Raw genomic sequence first — 18,773 nt, 5'->3', positions numbered from 1 at the left:
CACAACTCCCATTTCTGTGGAAGCTATAAATTCACAAGTATAAGTTATTGCATGTAAGCCTGCGTATATACAATATGGCACACATGCTGTGTTATGAGATATGGCCTTCTGGGTATGAAGATAATTTATACAAAGTTTAAGAATGTGTTTTCCAAAAAATGTATCCAAGACCGCTTTGAAAAGCCGTTTCTCTGTTTCCTAGCCTTAGAGATGGCGAGTGTTTTGCAAACAGCGGTGCGCAGACGCAAAATGGCACGGCCTTTAAGAAGCACAAACACAAAAAGCGTAGCTAAAAACACAGCTTACGGCGAGGAATGTCAACAGTGAGCGTTTCAAAGCGGTGGAATAATTGTTTCAAGTTGACTGTAATTGGTTTGTCTTTAATCTGCCCTCTGTCCACCGCTCCCTGTTTTACAGTCACCAATTAAACACAGTTGTTACTTGCTCTTTCTGTAAATACTACAAGTGGAACGACGATCCAGGAAAAACCTTGTTATTTGTTCTTCCACCTCGTCTCCTTGTTTTGCTCATGATAATTAGTACCGTAGGGATCTTTTTCCTACTTCTTTCTTTTTTTCTTTTTGTTTAACCACAGTGAAAAAGTTCGAACTAAGTGCAGAAACTTGTTTGACCTTTTGCACTAGCTGCTTTCATTTTGAGGTTTTTGAACCACTTATTGTGCTGTGATGTGTTACTATGACGACCAATGTTACATGTTCCGTTAAAAGCATATTTAAGGTTGCACAAAATGACAGAAACACCTAAATATGTTGCAGTGTGTGCACCCGATGCATCAGCAGTTTTAACTATATGTGTTTAATGACTCTAATGTAAGAAGTCTGAATACAGTGGTAATTAACTCTATCATATTTCATTATACAGTGCTCCAGTTATAGCATTTTGTCCATTACCAGTAGATTGAGAGCCAAAGACTTTGAGAGAAGCTTAAAATCATACATAAACAGTGATAAATACATCTTGAAAGAGAAATAACGTTTTTTAACCCTGTGAGTCCTGTGCAGTCTGAGAAACAACATTCTTAACTAGAAAAACAAACATTATGAAACCCTCACTCAGCTTTTCACTTCATCAACCAACGATTTACAGTTTCCAGGACTATTTTACAAAGATTACAAATGAGTATAGAAGCTCTACGTTCATTTAATTTCTGAAACAAATAACATGCAAATTGATTATTTTAAAATGAAGAATGAACATTGCTAATGAGCCCTTCATTGCCTTTTTGGCTCCTGTGTGTGTTTGCAGCACTTCACCCAGGGCTGAGTGTGAGGCCTACAGGAGTACCAGATGGCACAGGCACCTCTCAAACAGTGACCTCACACCCTTTTCCCACTGATGGGGTGATAAAGGTATACAAGCTTTCCCCTGGGCCAAAAAAACAAAAAAAACAAAAACGCAAGCCTCCTAGGAGCTAAGTCCAGCTCTGGAAGCCCTCCGAGCCAGGTGTGAGGGGCCCAGAGAGGGGGCCGGACCCCAGCCAGGCAAGACCCCCAAAAAATACCCACATCACTGAGGAAGCACTAACTGGCCACAGACACCTCCAGGGCATTGAGAAGTCGGAATGAAAAAAAAAAAAAAACGAGGAGAAAGAAAAAAGTGAGATGGTGTAGATTGCTGAGAGAGCTGCAGGAACTACTATTTACAATGATGGCAATGTTCTAGAGAGCTAAGGCTGGGAACCTGTTCTTGTAAAATACATGCAGACTGGTGTGCATGTGTGCCTCTTTCAACTACAAAAGACCCATAAGATTGATTTTTATTCATGAAAGAGAGCAAGATTGTTTTGTCGGGTTTTTTTTTTTTTAATGCACACCAGACAGATGGGTTCAAGGCCGCATTCCTTTTTTTTTCTAACTGGCCTCAACTTGAAAGACATTACTGCAAAAAAAACCACATTAGAAGTGATCAGCGTTTGATACCAAAGCAATTACTGTTGTTGCTTTGCTCTCTGTCTCTTTCTTCCTCTCTGACTGTGTGCACGTGTGAAAAATTTAGGCAACTAATTTACTCCCCTCCCGGGAATCCTTATGACATAGCTCCTCTTGGAAGTCATCGAGAGCAAAGCGGCCAGATCTATATACATTTCTGACCTGTGCATCTGCGTTCCAGCACACGCTCGACTTGTGTTTTTCTCCAACACATGGCTCACGAGGGAGGGTGATCTACTACACTCCACATTTCCTCAGCTGGTCAGGAGAAAATTAGGTCAGGTTAAAAGGGCTTTTGGGAGAGTGGTAGTTTGGTTTAGTTTCTCATGGTGATGTGGAGATACATGAGGGGGAAACTGCAAAAGCCCACAGAGACGAAGCGATAAATTAGCACATGAAAGAATAAAGAGAGTCCGGACAGAAAGGGACTGACACAGATGTTTTATCAGAGTTCTCTGGGAGGTAAAGGGGAAAAAAAAAAAAAAAGAACCCGTACAGTAAGGAGGAGTGAAGAGGTATGAGAAGTGGTCTCATCATTCACAGCACAATGACACTAACAACTCTTACATGTGGTCAACTCTGAAGTTTACAAAAAAGCCTGTCGTTATCCTCCTCTGCATTGTTTTGGACATTTAACCCGTGTGATTTATCTGTTTGAGTCAGAGACCAGGCCGACTTCAGACAAAGCATCGAACACTGAAGACCACAGTCGAAGGAGTGGCAGTCCTGGCAGGGGTCATGTTCATGTTTATAACCTGCCCAGGGGGGCAACGACAGTACTTTGTCACAGACATCCGCTGTTAGCTCTTTGATTTTTTCCAGTGACAGAAAAGGTCAACAATATGCCAGTTGGAAAATTAGCACGCAAGCATTTGGAAGCAGGCAGCATGTATATGAATACACATGAGGGGCGTTGACATCCGACTGAAATGTGCACCCAAATCATGAGGGTCAAATACACTCTGACTCTAGGTTAGGCATTTGGGCTTAATGAAATAATAAAGAGGTGTCTGAATTGCAGAACCTTTGTCTTCAGTGAAAAATCAGACATTAACTATTATTACATTAACTAATGGTGCACTAGGTCAGGTTAAACAACAGAAGTGCAACAAGTTTTCATGATGTGATGAGGGAACACACGAGGAAAAATAAAAATGAGAAGAGGCAAAAAAAAGGAGGAGGAGAAGAAGGAGGGGAAATTAGTTTTATGATCTGCAATATCCTGCCAGAACTTTTATTAGCCACTTAAGCATGTGTGACCTGCCCCCTCACAGCAGGCTGTTAAATGGTAGTGACCTTGAAGAGAGTGCTATGGTGCCCTAGTATCCCCAAAACATGCTGCCCCTGCCCCTCCCCGACCTTAACATGTATGATTTTTCACCTCGCCGACAGGGGACAGATAAATTAACCAGCTGCTAAACTTGGCCTAACGTCCGGATTATCTGTGACACCCATTTGGGTTTAGAGTGTGAGGAGGTCATCAAGCAGAATCATCAATTTACATGGTGCATGTAAACACATGTGGTTCTGGATAGGTTTATGGAAAGAGAAGTGTTACGGGATTGATTAATAACATCCTCCATAAGCCGGCGCTGTAAATTGAGGTGTGAGAAAGTAGAAGTAAAAGGAAAGTATGCTGTCAGTTTACTGGTGCATGGCTGAGCTCTTCAGCAGCTTACGTACCCCTGAGGATGTAATTCTGGTAGTTCTGGTCGGCCTCTGCTCCCACTTTTATCAAACACGTCAGCCCCTCTGCCACCACAAACTCGTGCACCAGGTCCTTGTCATCCTGGGAAGAAGTCAAGGAGAAAGAGGAAAACATTCCATCATGCATCATATACAGCGCCAGAGACTGTGCTGTTTTAAGAGTACAACATTAATAAATACATTTAATTTGATGGATTAGTTTGGTCCTCCACTACATAACTGCCCATAGATACATAAACCTTTGGTTACATGAATGTTGGTCGCAAATCAGAGTAAGAATGAAAGAGCGTGCAGAGACCTGTCGTTTAATAGCTCACACAACTCTTTCCAATTACTTTAAAGAGTTATAAAGAAAGCTAAAAGCTCCAGAAACTGTTACTAATATTCACAGCCTATACATATGACCAGTTAGTTATCATGCTTAAAGCAGAATTTGATGCAACAAGACAAACCTTTCTGTTGCTTTAATCTGGACACCTGCTGCGAGTTCTACTATACTATCAAGGACTTCAAAAAAGAATTTACAGAGAGGACAGGTGCTCAGCTTCTTTATGTGATCTATTGTTTGACAGAGGGTGTGAGCACACTTCTCATTTCACCCTCTACAGAATCCTCAGCTGGATAAATCTTATCTATCATCAATTTATTTTTTTATTTTCAGTAATAGGGAAGTGCAATGAGCGATGCAATCTGCCTGCAGTTTGTTCACATGGATTCCTGTCCTTTGGCCTCCCCTCCACTTCATCCCACATTTTGTCCTCGATGACAAAACCACCTGCATCTCTCGCACCTGTCGATGACTCTGTAATTTAAGGCCGAACAGGCGGCTTTCTGCAGGATTTAACATTTTCTGATACACTCTGCTGTTCAGATGGGACACAGAGGAAGACGGCAATAAACACCGCAAGGTGGTCGGGGCTCCCCGTCTCCCAGGAGGAAGCGTAAGTGCTTCCAGAACAGCTTTACCATAGATCTGTGATGGAGACAAACTGTCTAAATATACAGCAGCATGCTAAAGAAACAGCATGAGCAGCAGTTCTGAGACTCAGACATGTGCACCACACGTCTGCGACGTAGAGAAGTAATACTGATATCAGACATTTTATTACACAACAAGAATGATCAATATCCTCTACAACTGAAACTCTACAAAGCCACATGTAAAATGTCAGCTATTCTAATCTATTCTGGAGCTGTATCAACGTCTGTTGCTCTCTTTTTCATTCAACTGTCATTTATCCCTCCCCCTCAGCAGTCGACTGCCCGGCAGCCCGGCCCAGCCCAAAAAGTGTGTGTGTGTGTGTGTGTATGTGTGTGAAGTCTGACCAGACCTGAACACTCCACACAGCTGCCACGAAGGCAGACTCTCAGCAGCACGACTCAGGAAAACAATGCCGTGTCCAAGTGTGAGTTTACGTGTGTGCACTGACACATGTGTGCACGCTACACACAGACAGCTCCTTTGTGTAAATGTGCCTACATGCATGTAAACATTTAAACATTTGACGAGAGATACCTCACAGGGCACTGCTGCTTCTGCTTTTTTTTTTTTTTTTTTTTTTTTTTTTTGAAAAATACATATGAGATCATGACAAACATAAAACACAGCGGAATTCACTGAATCCTTTGAGCTGCAGTTTTAAGACAGACATTCTTAAGAGGCCAGCAAGAGCTAGAATAGAGAAATAATTACCTGAAAAATCTGCTTGAGGGAAAAGAGGGCTCTTCGCAGCTCCCGTCCAGTTGAGTTGTAGAGTTTTTCTGTATGGAGAGAGAAAAGGAAAGAATGGAAAAATGAGCTGAAAGTCTAAAATGTGGTATGTTTCTGTGATATTGTCATTCAAAAAGTAAATAAAACAAATTTTGTCGAGAGATTCAGGGTGATTGAGACTTAAAATGAAAGTGCCTATCTGCTAGTGTTTTGGTGTATCACTCGCTTTACACATGATGTTTCCATGAACTATAAATTTCTTCAAAATCACTTCCTTGTGTCTGCATCGTGCACATGTCATTGGCAGCAATTATCCCAAGTAGCTAAAGATGAAAAATATCCTACAAGAGGAACAGTGAGAGCAAAAGAACAGTAGGAGCAACTCAGAGCACATCTGTGGAGAATTAGCGAACAGAGGATGTTTCCTGCTGACAAAGCCATATCTGTAGCTTACCATAACACAAAGTCATGGCAGAACCTAGAGCCAATAGCCACCACAATGGCTGAGACACAATACGCCTGTTAATCAGTTATGGAAACTGCACAGGGTACTAGAGGCCGATGCTTGTGATGGAGGCGTTACATTTCCTGTAACTACTCTGACAATCCTTCACCCGACGTGCAGTCTGCAGAGTCTGCCAGAGAGTGGCAGCGTTGAGCACAGTCCTGGTACGCTCAGTCATCACTGCTGCCTGAACTCTCTCTGACTCAGCAAAACCTGCCCATTACTGCTGCAGATAGAGCAACATACAGTACACTCTGGACCAGTGCAGAGCAGTACAGTTCAATGCTCTCTCTCTCTCTCTCTCTCTCTCTCATCTTTTTATTTTGATGCAAAATCTGCATTTGAAAGATTTCTAGCTGATGTCTTGGCAAACATCTGACAGGCATGAACACAGTGAGACAGTTTGCTACTCTTAATCTCTCTTTCTCTCTGTCTCTCTCTCACACCCACACACACTGTACATAAAGACGTGACTAGCTCCAATGCAGCTGTTGCAATCTTGACTAGATCAGCAGAAAATTTGATTTATTACTGTTGGTCCATGAGTGTGTTTGAATTACTACTTGTATACCCAAACATGCAATTGAGAGACACAAATAGGCAGGCACAACATATGTACATACTGCCTTGAATACACCCTTTATGCACATAAACATACACAAATCAGCGCCCATGAGCTCCTTGTCTTTACAAACAGTTGCCACTAATTCTATTCAGAAGTGTGAGAAACACACACTGATGAGTGCATACGCTTGGGATTCAGAGCAACAAGCCTCTATTCATTATTGTTTTTTGGCCTCCTCCTCCGGAGTAAATCCCCTCAGCTGATGAACTGAGAGACAGATGGAGAGAGAAGGAAACAGGGTGTGTGCTGCCAGTTCTGTGGGCACGCACGGGGTGCTTCTAGACACCGGAACGGGGAGCCTTTTCCTGCAGCACACAATATTTTCACAACAAACAGAAATTTCACGTGCAGGGACAGCTAGTATATGTGGGCCCGCGGAAGCAATCGCCATCCAGCTTTGTGAAGTCCAACCCTTTTCTGAAAAGGATGAAGCTACATGAGTCAAACTTTGAGTTAAAATTTGCCATGTTTCAGGACATGTCATTGCAGGGAAAGGTCATCCACTCCAATGTAACGCTACACACTTCATATTAGTGCTCTAATTTTACTCTCCTATAGACAGACAAGACACTGGAGATCCATCTGTATTGCAGACAGCCTGGGACTGGGCCATATGTGGTTAAAAGGCTCCCATTTGATGAGGCTACATGCTGAAATCAAACACCTCGCAATCCAGTTCCAATGGAGTTCCTTATCTTACAAATATGTCTTGTTTCTGATTTATGACTCTGATGGTATTTGGTATGAGAGAGGCAGAGCTTTAAACATTTTGTGCGTTCAGCGCCGTACATGGCTCAGACGCCTGATGAGTAGAAGAGTATTGGTCTTTTACGGAAGAGTCCCGGCAAGTCACTGGCAAACACTTCCACAAGGAATAAATCTCTACAAGTCCAGAGGCATTAGGAAGGGAAGCTGTGCGATGTTAGTGATTTATGTCTTTATAAATAACAGGAAGGAGCTGTGACTGGGCCTTTTTTCAGTTCGGACCCCCTACTGCGTAGCTCTGAGTAAATCAAGATTGCTTAAGATCGGCATCATCTTTTGAATCGATTCTCAATACAGATACATTTTTGTATAAGATTTGTGTGTCTCTTTTTTATTTTATTAACTCCTTTTTAAACTTCAGACATTTTATCATTGTCATTATGTGTTAAAGCACTTTGTAACACTACTGATAAAATTGCTATATAAATAATGATAACAATTATTTATTATTATTATTATTACATCCAGTTTTATTGCTGGAAAATGTACAAAACACCTCCAGTGCTTTGTGATTGCTCTGTTTGTCATTTTAAATAAAACTACTTTGACATTTTTATATATTTGATACATATTTATACATTTAGTCTGAGCTTTGTGCAGCTGGCACAAACTAAAGCCCATTATCATTATTTTGGCATGAACAAAGTAAGGGCTCAGGTATGAATGAACCAAAGCTTTTTAAGTACTGCATCCTCCTCTACAGGTCAAGTTAGGGCCATATCCACTGCTCTGTAGTTCATGAAGATGACTCAAGAGTTTAGATTAGGGATCTCTAAACAGACATGCTCTCTGATCAGTGGAGTGGAAACACAGATGGTAGGATACTCTGGGTTACTCATCACACCTTCACAACACAAGGCAAACTTGATTTGTGGTGCTTCTTCAACCCAAGTCTTGAATCAGTGCGCACTTTTTCTTCTCAAAGTCTTAACTGCACTTCCTCACAGGCACTGGATGTTAATCAGTCAACAGATAAATTACACCCAGCGCTGCTGAACAACCAGTAATGGTTCTGCCCAGATCACAGCACAGCACTACAACAGTGATGCATCAGCACCTGTGCTGCCATTGGGTCTGAACAAATCCCAGGAGCATGTTTTAAGTGTGTGTGAGTCAATCAGCAACAGCGTGGCAGAGAAATTCTTCCTGTGCTCTTCTACTTAGCCCTGAAGTTTGGACCGCAATAAAACTGTCAGAAAGTTATTCCTGCCCAACACTGAATGAAGCCCATCTGCAGGAACAGATAGTTTCTTCCCTGTCCCTGTCTGCCATTCACACACTGATGCACCTCCCAGAGGCCCATCTCTAATGAGAAATAGCTCAGTGGAGATTAGTTCCATACCATTTGGCACAAATATGCACTCAAAAGTATGGCCCTTCTGCATTTCCCTATTTAGGAAAAGAACCCAGGCATTCATTAATTTGGAGGAAATGCTTGTGAACCCCAGCTCTCAAAGTTGTGTTCACCTGAAACCCTAAAACCCACCTGAACGGTCAAACTCAGTAGCTGGCTACATTTGTCAAGGATTTGTTATTGGGCCAAGGCAAACCTAAGAATAGAAGAACACAGGAAGATATGATGGATGATATATAGTTTGGGCACTGCAAAACATTCTGGGCACTTAAGATGCACCTTTCTGTTCTCACTGGACCATAATAAAGCTATACTAAAGAACACAAACTAATTGCAACAGCTAAGTTAATAATTGTCAATAGAGCCGTCCAATCATGTTGCCAATCACTCTTCATACCACAAAACAAGACAGCCTTAAAATTAAAAGAATGTATTGAGTGCATTTAAGGACAAGCAGCATGTTTTTTTTCCCATCATCTTCACCTTCACCTTAGGCTTTTACTGTAACTTCACTTTTAAGTACCTGACAGTGGAATGACTCAACAGAGTGAAAGTGTTTTTTGACGCCTCATATTGATGAGCCACAGAGAGCAGCTGTTTTCTCCCCTTAAACTGCAATACACAGTCACGTTTTCTCAGCTGGAACAGATACAAGGATGTAATGGTCTCATAATTATAACAATCATAAAAGTAGTAGTGGAGTTTTCTATAATCGTCAGGAATGTGCTCTAATTCCCGGAGAGAGAGAGAGTGAAGAAAAAAAAAAACCTGCTGTGGGGCCTGAAACATTCAGACATAACAGGCCTCATGGATGGTTGTGCTACTGCTGAGGAGACAACTTTTAAAAGCAAATCTATCTTGCTACCTTCCGATTCTCTCTGTCAGTGCCAGCACATTCCAGCAATCATGGGTCACTTTTTTATTTACCCCCACATGTCAGTCCCAACCTAAGACCAGTCCCCGCCACTCACTGCTGGACAGCTAACAAATGATCAACATTTGTTTGCCAACAAAGCCATTAACCCTCCTCATTTTCCATCTACAAACACATCTAAAATGCTCAGTTACTCCTCTGTTCACTTCGCCTTCATTTCCAGAAAGTGCCACAAAATGAAAGGGATGACTACCACTGCTCATACTTCGCGCAGTGGGCGGAACACATTAACCACATCCAAAGCACAGCCAGGAAACCCACAAAGACCCCACTGGGCAGGACAACCCCGCACACACCACTGTAAATTAAACTGTGTTTGCTTTCAGGAGTGGAGCTGTCAAACAAGAAGCTGAGGAGGAGGAGGATCCCCAGCATCACATAAAACTTTCTTACAATCAAATCAACAGTCTGTGGGATGTAGAGATCTTGAGGTCGAGAAGAAAATGGTTCTTGTGAGTAACATTTGCTATGAGGAAAAAATGATTCCAAAAAAAAAAAGAAGAAAAGCTGAATAACATACAGTATATAACTTAAAGGCTTAAATCTGACTTGGCTCTGTCTGTGCTGCATCTTTCCTCATCACTATCCGTCACACCCACAACAACATGATACTGATTTTGAGCTAAAGTAGGTCATCCGAATGCAAAGTCATCAGTCTGTCATCACCCACTTTGCCAATTTTACATGTGCTTGTGTTGCTATTACTGTTGCAACTAGTGAGCTAATGTGAGCAAAAAAAGCTCGAAGCTCAGCACAGGATAGAATGGGCAGTGATGACAATTTACTTTCCAACCTGGAGAGAACTTATCAAACCTCAATGAGCTGCAGAAGTGACAGAAGCAGCAGTGTTGCAGCGGTATTTGCAAGCAGAAGTACTGGCAGAGCGAAAGATTTGGGACAGCATTGTCACCTTGAAAAGACATATAGTACTGAATGCATGTTGCAGTAATTGGGATTTGTCATGTGTCAGTGTAGCAGTACAATTTTCAGTTGTCTGCCTGAACTTGTGGAGTTGTTTTGATCAGTGATTATCCTTCAGGAAAAAAATTAAAAGCATCATTGCACAAGCATGAATCCTGGTAAAGGCAAACAACTAATAAGCTACTATCTACATTAACGGTGTTTATGCGCAGCCTCACAGAAATAAAGGTCAGTTTGTGCAGTGAAGTTTTGGTCTGGTCAAAACTGGACCTTGAGGGTGGACTTCAGTCCCAAGCCAGTGCCCTGCCCATGTCTGCATTTAGCCCTGTCCCAGAGAGCCCGGAGCCTGCTCCACCGGTCAGTAAAGGCCACAGACTGTGAGAGGTGGCGGTGGTCAGACTGAGGTCAGGCAAACTGTAGCCATCTGGGAGAGCACGGTCTCGTGTGTTCCAGCATTGCCACATCACTGCCTGCCATGTGTAAGGATGAATGGACCCATCTTTTCATTTTTGTCCCCTGGTATTTTCATGAGAAACCCTTGAGTTTACAGTACGCGTAATGGCCCTCTGCAGTCACGAAACAGCGGCACAACAACATCAACAGTGCTTCCTTCTCAATTTTTTTCTCCCCCTCCTTTCTCCTTTCTCACTCTGTAAGGGAAACCTCCTGTTCCAACATTTATGAAGAGAAAACACAAGTAATTAAGGTGGAAGACCTCCCAACATGTGCATCGGCTTGTAACATGCTACTTTGTGGACTGGGCTTTCTTCTTCTCTTTTTATCCCCTTCTCCCTGAACGAAAACATAAGTTGAATGATGGGTCAATAAAAGCAGATTATAGCACTCAGGTGGAAATCATTAAGCGGGAATGCAGGTAAGAGTGAGATCACTTTCAACGTGTTTGGGTTTTGAGCACAAACCGAACAGTGGATCAAGACAATTATACGGAAAATGTGAGTTGGTGAACACGCTCTGAACACGCTGCGGACATGCACAGATATGCACACACAAAGTGCACAGAGGAATACAGACATTAATTAATTTGTTCCTTTTGCCTGGAGTTTATTCAAATGCTTTGGAAGTTGTGATGGAAGACATATGGAGATGATGGTTTAGATTAGAGAAAACTGAGTCAGGGCCACACAGACTGAAGAAGCCTCTGTCACTGGGAGCAGGATCCACAGGAAGGCCTGCATGGACCCACGGGGCGTGAAAGTCTCTAAGCAGACGCACAGCTAAGGCCATGGGACAGGAACAACAACAACAAAATAGCTAATAAATCTGGGCCTAATCGAGTTAACCTACAGTGCAGGGCTGCTAAAACTCTAAGTCATGTGTGCTGCTTTTGTGCTCAGCTATCTTTAATACAGACAACTGCTAAATGAGGAGTTTTCACAAAAGATCTTGCAAGGTTAACAATAAAGCATGTCCTTTCGTGTTCTACGTTAAAGATGGTGTTGGTAACATGCAAATAAACCATGCTAATTCATTCTGATTTGATTTCCTTCACGGATGTTGTACCCGGACTTCCTCTACACATTGTGTCTCGCGGGACCGGCAAATAGATCGGGTTTCTGGCTTTCGACACTCTATCCTGGCAGAGGCATTTGATACCAAGGCATACCAAGTTCCAATAAACACAAAACCTTGCCTGCAGAGCTCAACGGCATTCATTGTCCCTGGATGGAAACGGGGAAATTGGATTGTTGTGTTTATTGATGTGTTTACGCAAGACGTTCAGTGGAAGTTTATGTTTTTGTCAGTCACAATAATTCTCCTGGAAGGCAGCAGTGGCATTTGTCATTCTGCCTTGCAGGGTAGAGTATTTTGAAGCATGGTCCAACTGTTTAGCCTCATACATCCCTTTTATTATTCCTGTGAGATGGAACATGTTCTGCAGAGCACTTAAAGGGCAGGCTAATTATCTCCTGGTAAGTTTCTTCAATAAACTGTACGCTAACCAGCCGTCAAGATACTATCTAATGCTGTCAAAGAGAAACAGTAGAGGAAAGTGAGAGTGGAATCTGCAGAATTCCGCGACAAGGAGAGAGTCATGACAGCAAGGCCAATGTGAGGACAGACAAATCTTTCATTAGTGCCTGCCTGTCTAATGACTCATTCCTTAGCTACCAGGTGGGGTGAAACCCCCCCGCCCCCCAGTTAAAAAAAAAAAAAAAAAACTCTTTTCTTCCCTCTACTTTTTTTTGTAGGCAACCCCCCCCCCCCCAATTTCACCTCCTCAGCAGGGTTTCCCCACACACTCGCCACCACTGACACAGATACGTAGTGGAGCGGAGAGCAGAGTAAAGGCATGCACTCATTCAGCAGACCAGACAAAAGCCTGACACAGATATAAACAAGGGGATCACCAGTTGAAGTGGGTCTGGTTGGGGTGGTGACAAAAACCTATGTAGGTGAAGCGGGTTATTAGTGCTATTTGTGTGACTCTTTATAGCGAATGCTCATCTAGTAATCTCTGTATATAAAACTTTGACTCTGAGTTGGATGGAGGTTGGGTCAAGGCCGTTCCCCATGTGTTGCTTGGCAGCTGCTGCAGCCAAACAGCGTTTTTTTTTTTTTTTTTTTTTGTTGCTGCAGTAAAAACCAGCCATGTGCATATAGATGCAGGACCAGATGCTTAAAGAGTAAGATTTAAAATCTCAGTCCGTATACTCCCCTACATTCACATGTGTGCACATATGCTGTAGTTCTTTTTTTTTTTTTTTTATCTTGGGATTTTTATCTTTTTATCCATAAAAGACAGCTCCACAAAGCCAAGTGCTTTTCTCAATTTAGACTTTATGATCCTTAAAATCAAAAATGTTTCATTTCATGTACAGCAATTAAATGAGAATTTTTAAAAGGCTCTTTTCTTCCTAAAGTAGAGTTGGAAAATATTCTCAACAATGACCTCAATGACTCTCCCCTAACCTACTTCACTCCCCTCTTCCTCTCTCACTCCTCTTGGCTGTCTCCCTGCCTCTGACTTTCTCCGCTCCCTCCTATTCTTAACAACCTGACACGTGGGGAAATGCACCAGTGCAAACTCTGTCCAATAAACACAGTTGTGTTGAGACCACATCTATTTCAGACTCTGCTCTTGGAATAGGAAGCAGACCGATGTGGACCCACACACAGCTGTGACAGTACACCATCTCATTTCCATACTGGCCACTCTGTGACTGTACTTAATGGAAAAGAGATGGAAAAATCTCTCCCATCTCACCCAGTCCTTCTGTCAAAACACCTGGTTTTAGTACGAGTGGGATCCATTGCGGTCTCCCTCCAATTCTTTTAATTCTGTTTGTTTTATAAGTTCTGCCAGTGCAAAATGTGTTTCCTCCTGTCTTCTCTGTAGAGGAGGACCTTTGGCACCCATCTGTCAGTGGCTTAGGTAAGGACACAATCTAGTTAACCTGACATCCAGTCTAATAAGAGCAGCCCCCTGTCATCAGTGTTGCTCTCAATCCATAATGACCCTGGATAATTACTTCCACCCATCAGACTGACACTTAAAAACACATTTGACAGGTAAGAGAAAAGATTCTGATCTTTGAAATTTACAAAGCACCACTGTCAATTATTTAGCTCCAAATGTAGGGATTTTTAATTTTTCAAATAAATCGAGTGACTAAGAGTTCCTCTATGTCTTAACAAACCTCTCTCTCTTCTTTAGGTTAAATAAATCATTTAAAAACCCATTGGACATTGCGACAAAGCTGAAAACAGGGCCTTCTGGCGATACATGGTTTTCACATTTGATTAAAAAGGACGTATATATGCCTAACAGGAGATGAAATGTGTTGCACTAGGGATATGACCCAAATCTTACAAAGGGAACAAGCAGTACTGGCTGTATTTGAAAGATTAAGTTTACTTATCTGGCCTCTGAACAAAATGAAGCCTGGACTGAAAACAGCACCTGTAAGAGAAAGACTCCAAAATACAGGCTCTAAATGAAGCAGAGGATTGTACAAGTATGGGCAATTCTCACAGGGTTAAGTAGACAGCAGCAACAGAAAGACTAAGTTCTCATTCTCTCACATACTGTGTAATATCTCCAAGCACTACTCACTTCTTGGCTGTGAGAGGTTTATGCCATTATGTTTGATCCTGATCCACAATCAGACTGGCACAGACATTACCTACAGTATGATCATCAAACAAGTTAGAGCATGAGTTTGTTTTTACAGTGTGTGTAATCTTTCCCTTTTGGATCTGGCCTTCAAAGTCTTCACAGTGAAATGATTTCTGACGAATCCAGGGAAAACGTGCAACAGGGATGGAATTTTATCAAAATGCCGTCAGGGTTTAATAGGTGTGGGTGGACATAAAATGGGGCACAAATGCTACCCTGTAGTGATGTGTGATCATGAACATTGGTTACCACGACCGTCCTGGCCTCACATGACTGCCCTGTCGTGTCAGATTGTTGCACCTTGGCACTGGCTTCGCAATGCCAAGCTTGGTGTGAAGTGAGATCTGACTGCTGACAGGCAGCAGGGCCTGTGGTAAGGGTCAAGTCAGCACTGTTACTGACAACCAAAGAGGCAAGATACAATGGAATTATACGAAACGCATACTGTAATTATAGAGGTGTGATATGTGCTTATGGCACTGACTTAGATTTAGCACTGCCAATATTAAACATGAGATGTGATTACAGTCCAATCCAAAATGTTTAACATCATCAAACGCACTAAAACAGAACGTTTCTTATGGATCAGAGGAGACAGTTTCATCCCTGAATTGTTAATTATCTCTGTTGTTGAGGAGGTGTTTTGTTTGGACAGACCCGTCTTTATTCTGAGGTGTCATTGAAATGAATATAATCCATGCTTGGCACAGAGAGTCAAAGGACTCAAAGACCTGTTTTGTCCTCTGGGGCTAACATGTTTACCCAACTGGAACAAATTCACAATCAACACGACTGACTGCTTTCTCTTCGAAATCCTCCTTAACAATGCCAAATGACTGATGTGTTCACTGTTTTATTCCTCATGAGGTTTCACACCCATGTTAATGCTAGCAGATAAGAAATAAATATTTGCTTGGCAAGCGAAATGAGTACAGTCAATGACAGACTATTGGCATAATAAATGTTTTTTTCTTCTTGTTTTTTTTCTTGTGGTTCTATATTAAACTGTTGCTCAACCTGTACTCTAGCCATATAAAATGTGAATTGTTTAGCAGTTTGCTGCAGTTATTTGATGCTACAATATAAAGTGCTGATGCCAACAGATGCACATTTTAGTTATCAAACCCAAAACATGTGTCTGGTTTTCCTTTGTTATTCGGCTCTAAAGAATGATAGAGCCATATCTCAAATATTTGAGCATACCATCCTCCCTGTCACCTTATTGGGGAGGGTCAATTGTCATTATTCTCCTGTGTCACTGGGCCTCAAGACACCCCTGACATATTTTGACTGGTCTGAATAAATACAGTGATACAGTACCCTGGATCACTGTACCACACCGGGCCTGGCTCGGAGAGAAAAGGTAACTGCAGCTCAAATCCATCAAACTCTGACATTCTCTCTCTCTCTCTCTCTCTCTCTCTCTCTCACACACACACACACACACACACACACACAGAGCAGACATTAATCCATATTATGATGAAAGGAGATACAGGGCGACTCCACAAATTTTAGATAAAATGCAATAATACCCCTTTGATAGATATGAGTGCCCTCTCTTGTTACCCGAGGAAAATCAACAAGAGACGGTCCGGTATTTTGCAGTAGGCTCCTTGTCTACATTTTTCAGCAACACGCCGGGGCCTCTTGCTCATCATTCATCTGGCACATAAGAGGGTACAGCATCTACTGCATTTTCCCAAAAACTGCTGCTCAACTTTGTAGAGGAAACTAAGGCCTTTCTACTGTGCATAATCCTTAATGAGATAATTTAACCATAACCTGCATTGTTGGGTTCACTTTGCAGTAATGTTGATGAAAAACAGTTTAGAGTAAATGTTTCTAAAGTTTCCTAAATGCACTTAGTCACAGAGTATTTAGGACACATTTTCTGCAATTAGCGAATCTCATTTCTCTTGTTTATAAAGGGAAAACTTGAACTGAAAAAGAACAGAGGAAAACATCTGCGATGGCAGGTCATAGCTACAGTTCAAACAAGAGAAACAAGTCCTGGTGCTTTATCTATTATTTTCTCAGTTTGACAACTGAACCAATGACTACAGCGAATGACTATTTTGAAAAATATGCTTCCTGGAAAATTAAAAAAGGCCCGTATATTCAATACAAAACAAAGGGGAAAACTACTGCCTCCATGAAAAGTGAGATGGGAGAAGGTGTGCTTTACCAGCAACTGCTGCCCACTTTGAAGACAGACATACCTGGCTTTCAGAAAACATGCCCTTGCAATATAAATCGCACAGATTTTTTGAAAACCACCATTAGGAGCCAGTCATGCATCCCCATAGCATGACACTGTCAAGGTGGAGAGGGATTGGCTGGCACACCTAAAGCACCCTCAATTTCTGATAGGATAAAAAGGCGTTCTGGCTCGCAGCACTACAGAGAGGATCAGCCGTCTTTTGGCAAGAAAGAATGCAAAGTGCTCTCTTACCTTATTTAGCCAAAGCCAGCCATCATATCACAGAGCATTGCAATGGAAAAAAAGGAGCGATACGGCCAAGATTATGATCCAAAGCTATAAAAAACAATTTTAACAAAACATACCTTGAAGTAGTAAAAAGATATTTGTGGTATGAGGATGACAAGAGGTGTGCAGAGCCCAACACTCACATTATTTAGGGAGGAACCACATGCCATGGGATAAGAGAGTCTCCATAACATTTACATTGTAGGAACTTACTCCAGTAAGTGGGAGAGTTACTTAAAGACTAATTCCAGATTAATTTAATCTGCTACTGAGTGTATGAATCTGACACTGTCAAACATGACAAGACACAGAATGAGCGGTTTAGCTTGGCCACTCTCTTATTTCCCAGCTAATGATGCATTAGAGTTCAACACTTTTGGCTAAAACAACTTTGCTCACACTACAGACTGAGACAAATATACATCTTATTATGCTATCACTATGTTTTGTCCATAAAGTCTCCATTATCTTTTAACAAAACTGGGCCATAATTTGTGTAAGTGTGTGTGTTTTCATGCGAAGACTAGGCGTTTCTGTGTCTCCCAGGATGACAGAGATAAGAGATTCCTGGCAGTCTTTGAAAGGAAAAGTACTGACATATGGGACTGAAATAAACATATTACAGTAAATAAAATGAAAGAGAACTAGATGAAAACTTCAAGAGAGATGGTAAAATTCTACATTTTAAAGTGTCAGCATTTTAGTCATACTTTGACTGTAGTTCCTGACTGATCTGTGCAGAGTGGGTGTCTTTACCATCCCAACCCCTAGAGGTCTCTATCTGGTATTTTATTTCCAAGCATTACCGTGCATGAGTTAACAGGTTTAACTATCCCAACAAGACGGGAGGCCTGTGTAATAAAGCCTGAGGAAAAAAAAGAGAGAGAGGGACCTTGCTCTCTGCACAGCAGGGGGTACTGCTTTACGCATGGCTGCTTCTATCTATCTATGGGGACACACATTTTAAAAATAAAGCTCCTGCATAATTTTGGTCAATGAAATGACACTGTGGTTCTGGCTTTTAATCTTCTTCCCTCCAAAATAGCAGAGTCCAAAATACTGATACTAAAACAGATATGCAAATGTAAAAACTGCAATACATAAATGTTGTGTGGGCTGCATTTTTATGTTTATCTTCATTTTATAAATCCAAGTTAAAATAATATTTTAAGTGCTGTAATTTTTAGTCATTTCTAGTGATTTTTACTCATGGAAACTTACTGTTACATATATTTACTTTGATAATAAACCTTATTGTCATGTCTCTTTGTTACTGTTTGATATACTGAGTAAATGTTCTATTTTCCCAAACTGGCTGCATTATAGTATATATAGAAATGATTATTTCCAGAACAAATTTATTGATTGATTAAACAAAAAATAACTTGGCTCAAAGCACAGACAAAAGCTGCTTCGTTTAGACTCTCTTACACGGTGCATGACCACACAAACCTTTGCAATACAGTTTGCATAAGGCTATGAGTGTACTGCAGGGTGTAGCCCTGATGCCTTTCAAAACAGACAATTTCATAGCTGGGAGAAAGGATTTTTTTTTTTTTTTTTTGGCCCTCGCTGGGCTTGTTGCACAGCCTTAGAACTAATTTCATTTGTCTCTCATTTTGATTGACCCATAAAAAAAAATCTGCCAAATTTAAGAGCCAATTCTTAACAAC

At 41.5% G+C, this 18,773-nt stretch overlaps 1 protein-coding gene across 1 annotated transcript in view; it reads right to left on the bottom strand.

The window, feature by feature from the left end:
* The window catches only part of fhod3b (formin homology 2 domain containing 3b), an 84,347-nt gene that overhangs the window by 29,823 nt on the left and 35,751 nt on the right, over positions 1–18,773 (bottom strand). Inside the window, 2 exon segments of the mRNA XM_051075771.1 lie at positions 3,633–3,738; positions 5,350–5,417. Of these exon segments, the coding sequence (XP_050931728.1) occupies positions 3,633–3,738; positions 5,350–5,417 (174 nt within the window).

The sequence above is a fragment of the Lates calcarifer genome, linkage group LG15 (assembly GCF_001640805.2).
Source record: "Lates calcarifer isolate ASB-BC8 linkage group LG15, TLL_Latcal_v3, whole genome shotgun sequence".
Classification (NCBI taxonomy): domain Eukaryota; kingdom Metazoa; phylum Chordata; class Actinopteri; family Centropomidae; genus Lates; species Lates calcarifer.
This window is presented reverse-complemented; position numbering and strand designations above follow the sequence as displayed.